General features: G+C 35.4%; 1 protein-coding gene across 1 annotated transcript in view; it reads left to right on the forward strand.

The window, feature by feature from the left end:
• The first annotated feature begins 4740 nt into the window (after positions 1–4740).
• Positions 4741–6530, forward strand: part of LOC149261600 (pleiotropic drug resistance protein TUR2-like) — a 3634-nt gene continuing 1844 nt past the window's right edge. The window contains exon 1 of the mRNA XM_089369873.1: positions 4741–4953. Within this exon, the coding sequence (XP_089225999.1) occupies positions 4741–4953 (213 nt within the window). The remainder of the gene's footprint in view (positions 4954–6530) is intronic.

The raw sequence follows: 6530 nt of genomic DNA on the forward strand, positions 1-6530 counted from the left end.
CAACAAGAAATGCCTAGAGATGCTCCCATAGGCTACTTCATTGCTTATTATGGCTAGAACCCCACTATTCATGACAAAATAAACAGAGTTTAAAGGCCGAGAACCCCCAACGCTAACCCCAAAGACAACGAACACTACAGGCTCAACACTTATTCATTGTTGCAATTATTATTACCACTCCTAGGACAAATGACAGAAAGCTACAAATAAGAAAAAATGGTAGGGACATGGGTGACGATCTGTTCAAACCCCATAATCCTCCATTAGCCTCACCAGAATTTCTCGCGTTCTCTCTGGCTGATGTAGATGCTCTATATGGATGGTCCCACCGTAACCCCCCACTTCCTCTATGGGCATCTCAAACCTGTAGACTATACACGAGATATGCATATTCAACCAAAAAATTATGAATCCATGGTGGTAATTACATGGGGGCTTCTCTCTCTCCTCTCCTAGCTTAAAAACCACCTTGCATACCATGCACTCAAAAGAATAATCATGGCACAGGTGCACCACTAATATTTCACCACCAGAAAATCCTCCATTACAGTGTTGGAAGCCAACGGGGAACTAAAATAGTTCAGATCATGATCTTTCACATGATGAAAGAGTGCCTATAGCCCCATCCCTATGGATTAATCTCTAATAGTCACCCTATTACTGTCAAGTTACACTGTCCCTCCTCCACTATGAAGCACCATCAGAGGAATCCCCAACGGACCCACCACCACTACCATTGTTTCCCTCTTCCCAACTCTTTCCCTCTGCATCTTCACTTATCTTGAGTCCCACCATTACAAACCCTAGATCCCATAGAAACACTATAACCAATGGCCATTATCCAATTGAAACTTGTATAAGTTACCATTTATGTTATTGGGCAACTTATAGTCTCATCCCAAATTAATGAATATCGACAGGAAAATGTTTTGAGAGTTGTTGAAGTCCACCAAATGCACCCCATATTGAGTAATGTAGCATGCAGGTTTTACCATATGGAAAGTTATGAAACCTTCTATTTGTTAACACATTATGCCTCCCATGGTTGGTTGACCAAATCCATGGTATCAATGGGAGGTATATCCTTGTTTATTTAGAATTTTGAACTTGTTTATTGAACAATTCGAGCTTTTGTTATAGTATGGCATGCCATCTAACAAAATTACTCCAAAATTAAAATGGATTTAAAATTTTATGGTGAATAACTTTATTGGTGTAGAATTGTAAACGACTATAAACATTTGTCTATTTTTTTTGCAGATCCATAATAACCAAAATATCATCAATGCAAGTGAATTTGTTGCAGAGAAAATATTTCAATAGAGCATTTAAAGAAGGACCACTCTGTTTCTATATAGTATACATCATTTACCTCAACATAGAGCATTGTAAGAGTGCCACTTCAATTTTTAATAGCCTATACATCTCTTAAGATTATTTATGTTCTACATTTCCCAGAGTCCATTAATCTTCAATATGAGAATCACTAATGGTTTAGTTTTAAACATTCAAATGATAATAAAACAAAACAAAAAATGAACATAAAATTCTTTAAGACATGATTCACTTTTGGATCACAATGAGAGGTATCCATTGCATTTGTAATTACAACCATTATGCGAGAAGTATAAATAGAGGCATTCCATGCAACAAGAATGATGAAAGGATGAAAATAATGAATATTAACTTGAGATAACTGGGGGAAGAAAATTGTCTATTACTAGGGTTCTTAGAGCTTTAAACACTCAGGGTTTTGTTTCCTCATGAAATTTTTATCCTTTAACTGTAGTGGGTTGGAAAGACATGCTCTGAAGAGACTAGTTCAAGTAGAGGGATGAGATATTGTATTTCTTTAGGAAACTTTGAGCTCTAGGGAGGCTCTTTCAAAATTGTTGGAATATTTGTTTGGAGGCTATTTTTTTTAGCCTCAAATTCTCGAGGTTGCTTTTGGGGCCTAGCCATTGGTTTCGTTTCATGAAAAGTACAGGTTCAAAAATTTTGGAGTATCAAGTCTATATTGGGACTTGAAATCTTCTCTTCAGGGCTAGGCATTTCACTCATTTTCATTAACCTTTATTGGTCTTGTTGAGGGCATGTGGATTTATATAACCATTTACTATAATTGAAGGTGATAGAAGTCGATAATCTGGTTACTGGAGGGGATCTACATTTTTCCCTAGGTGTTGCAGTCCTAGCGTGACCCTAGGGCTAAAGTTGATAACCTCTTAGATTTCTTTATTAATAATCTTGTGGAAAATAAAATGTTGGATGTAGATCCAGTAAGGCTCAAACCTTCCTAGAGAAACTATCATATTGGGGAGGATCATATAAATAAAAGGATTGATACATATTTTAGTGGCAGAAAAGATGGTGGAGAGATTCTTAAATCTTCGACAATGGGTTGGCTCTAGGGGTGAATTTGACCACTCTCCCATTATCGTAGAGCTTAAAATTTTTGGGCCAAAGACTAGATTCCCTTTAAATTAAATTCTTCATGGATTAAAGATGAAGAATTTGTTAACTTGTCCAAGGAAGGTTGGGTACCTTATGATCCAAACATTGGAACATCAGTTACCTAGTAGTTTGAAGATAACCTTAAATAAGTAAAAAACCCTGGCTATGGATCTGAAAAAATAAAAGCATATTAAAGAGGAATAGGAACTGGTAGATATTGAAAGGGAGATTCAGGATGTCTCTGATTCTAGAGAAGGATGTTTCCTAAAATTAAAATCTAAAGAATCCCTGATTCGATTGACTTTTCACAGGAAGTCTATCCTTGAAGCTTAAGAGGCATCTTGGCATTTAAAGAGAAGGGCCATATGGTTAGAAGGCAGGGATGAGAAGACAATTTTTTTCAAGCTTACGCTAAGGGAAGAAATATGCACAATACAATATGGAATCTTCAAGATGAGGAAGGCAAGGAGGTCTTTAATATTGAAGACCTTAATTCTTTAAGTTGTGCACACTTTCAAAATTTGTTTAAGGATCCTAAAAGGGTTTACATTGTTGAAGTTATCATGGCTTCCCAATTATTCCCAAGGTTGTGGATGACGAAGATAATAGAGCTCTAATGGAGGAGGTCTCTTAAGAAGAATTAAATGTTGCTATTGCAAGTTTTTAAAATGACAAAAGTCCTAGTCCTGATGGATGGGGGATAGAGTTTTTTGAAGGTTTTTATGATATCATTGGCAAGGATCTATTGGGGGTAGTAAATGAATCGAGAAGGGAAGGAAGAGTATTGTTGGCTTTCAAATCTACCTTTATTTCCCTCATCCCAAAAGTAGATAAGCCTCCATATTTCAAGTATTTCCACCTTATATATATATAAAATTGTATCTACAAGTTCATTTCTAAAGTTATTGCCAAGAGATTAAAAATGGTTCTATCAAATTCTATTTCTAAAGAACAATTTTGAGTTCTTGAAGGACAAAATATCCTTGAGGCTATTGGGGTAGACCAAGCAGGTCTCCATAGTATAAAAAATCATAGATTAAAAGAAAAAGTAATCAAAATTGATCTTTCCAAAGCTTATGACGGTGTGAGCTACATGTACCTTAGATTTATTATGTCCTACTTAGGGCTCATAATTAATTTTATAAACAGGGTGATGAGATGTATTTGGTTAGTTTCTCTCGCTATCTTGGTAAATGGGTTGGCCTCACCTTTCTTCCATGCTTAGAGAGGTCTTAGATAAAGATTCCCTTTTTCCCTCTTATTTTTCCTGTTAGTTTTGGAATATGCACAACACATGGTGATTTTCAGGGTTTTGTCATTGCAGATAACCTTGCAATCACACACTTATTATTTGTTGATGATATCCTCATCTTCTGTAATGGCTCTTGTAGGGACGTTACTAAATTATCTCAGATTATTGATCTATTTGGTATAGCTACATGAATTCTCATCAATGATAGAACATCCTCTATTTTTGCCCAAAATTTGGTAGGTCGTAACTTGCAGAATATGAGGGATGTTTTCCATTTTCACTTATTAGAGATGGATGAAAGTATTAAATATCTAGGTTTTCATATGAAACCTAATTTCTACAAGAAGGAAGAATGGTCTTGGTTAATTTCCAACATTGAAAAAAATACTAAAAGGGAGGTTTGTAAGATGGTTGTCTAGAGAAGGGAGACTTGTCCTGGTAAAATTGGTGTTGAAATCCATCCCTGTGTTTTGGATGTCGATGGCCTAAATTCCTTAGAGAGTCTTAGAAAAGGTAAGAAGAATTTGTTTCAAATTTTTGTGGGTTGGTACTCAAGAACAATTTGTTCTCACTTGGGTAAGATGGGAGCGTATTTCTATGCCCAAAGAGTTTGGCAACTAGGGTCTCAAAATAATTTTCTTTTTTTCTTATGCATTAGAACCAAAATGTTGCTAGAGACTTTTATCCACTCATAGTTTGTGGACTCAGGTAGTTTATCAAAAGCACATTCACCCCTTCTCCTTGGAAGATTGGATTAGGTTGATGGATAAGAATTGAGTCAACATTTCTATCACCTGGCATGTTGTTCTTAATTCTTTTAATCTTATTTCTTCAGGTCATGCTTGGAAGGTTGGTAGTGGTTAAAGGTTCAACTTGGCCATGACCCTTGGCTAGGCAGCGAGAAATCCCAATACTTATCTCAGGAACTTATTTATCAGCTCATGGATAGAGGGATTTTGATACTTACATATATCAACAATCCAAACCAGACCTCTATTTGGCATCAAGGTTGACTTTTAGCCAGGGATATTCAAATGGATATCAAATTTTGTGAGAATTGGAAAGCTTATTTGGAAGTTGTATTTGTTGCACATATAACACTCACCCAATTTGAGGATGAAATGGTTTGGGTTCACTCTTCGATGGGCTCTTATACTCCCAATAGGGGCTATATTCATCTAAATATGGTTGATGCTATCGCTGAAGGGGAATGGTGGTGGAAAGGTGTTTCAAAGGTAGAGTGCCAGGTAAAGTCCCATCTCTTCATGTGGTGTCTTCTTGCTAAAAATTTTCCCACCTGAGATATTTTATAGAGATGTCATAAGATCAACCTTGGCTCGTGCTCCCTTTGCAAGTTGGATGTTGAATCAATTGAGCACTTACTTGCTGAATGTCCTTTTAGCTATTAGATATGGAATATTTGAATCACTATTTTTGGCCAGGACATTTAGAAGCAAGGTCATTATTTTCAGGGGAGGTGGAGAGTTTGGGTTTGAAATGAGAATACAAATTATTTAAGGGCCTTTCCTATTCTCATATGTTGTGGTACCTGGTTACCAAGAAATAGAGGATTTTTCAAAACATGCCATCCTGTCTGGATTGGGTGGGTATGGAATTCATGGTCATTCTTGCATATTTTCCTTAATCTTGTTATACACCCAAGACTAGAACTTTTCTCTTAGAAGAGCCTGATAAATCATGTCCTTGGGGGTTCTTTGATAGGGCTAAGCAGGGAGATGATATCACATGTGGCTGAGGTTTTATTTTATATTTATCTGAGTAGCACTTATTCAAAGTAATCATGGGTCTAGGGAGGGGGACAAACAACTTGGCTAAACTAATTACATGTCATTCTTTATTGGATTTCACTAGAGAAAAGGGATGTGATCAATTACAATTTTTTGGTGATTCTTTGCTAGTCATCAACTAGGTTAATGAGATTCAATAGTGTCACAACTTACAACTTTTACACATAATGGAGGATTTTCTAAGGATAAAAGTCACTTATGTAAATTTTCCTTACACTCATATTTATAGGGAAAAAAACCAAGAGGCAGATTGAATTTCTAAGGAAGGCCTTTAGTTTGATCTGCGATTATGGAAGGTTGAATAAATGATGAACAATGATCACTTCCAATTCTACCATTATCCATTTATGGAAAAACGTGATGCTTTGATATAGTTTATGGTTACATTACTTTTATCTCGATATTGTAAATTTTGTTAGTCCTTTTTTGGCATTGTGATACAAGCCTTAAAGGTTGAATATTCTGATAAATTCATTAGGTTATATATTATGGAAGTTATCTCTTTTGATGGCCTATATGTAGAACCTTATGGGTGAATTTTGTATGTGATGATCCTGTACTGATGTACTGCTTTTTTCTCATGTCTTGCCACTGAATGGATCTCGGTAGATCATTCTTGAATATACACATGGATGTGTATATACAAAATGTAATTTTGTTTACTCTATAAATGAAATTATGGATTTTTTCCTTGGAATAGAAATAATATTAACTTGCACAATATTGAAAAAAAAATGCACTTAAAATGTCTATTTCTTGAATAAACAAGAGATATTAACACTAGAAACTCATTATAATTCTTCTTCTCAATTGTTTTTTAAGAAAAATGACAAGTATACACATATATGATTCTCAAATGAATCCTCTGCCAAAGGAAAATAAATTCCAAAATCTCTCATCATCATCATATTGTTAATTGTGAAAATACACACACTAAAAAACACAAGTTTTTCACCATATTCTAGTACCACTGAAGTCAATGGTTGGAAAAACAATGACCTATACATGCAAGATCA

Source organism: Pinus tabuliformis, chromosome 6 (genome assembly GCF_031772625.1).
Source record: "Pinus tabuliformis cultivar Carrire ecotype Pingquan chromosome 6, CPIR1, whole genome shotgun sequence".
In the NCBI taxonomy this organism is placed as follows: Eukaryota; Viridiplantae; Streptophyta; class Pinopsida; order Pinales; family Pinaceae; genus Pinus; species Pinus tabuliformis.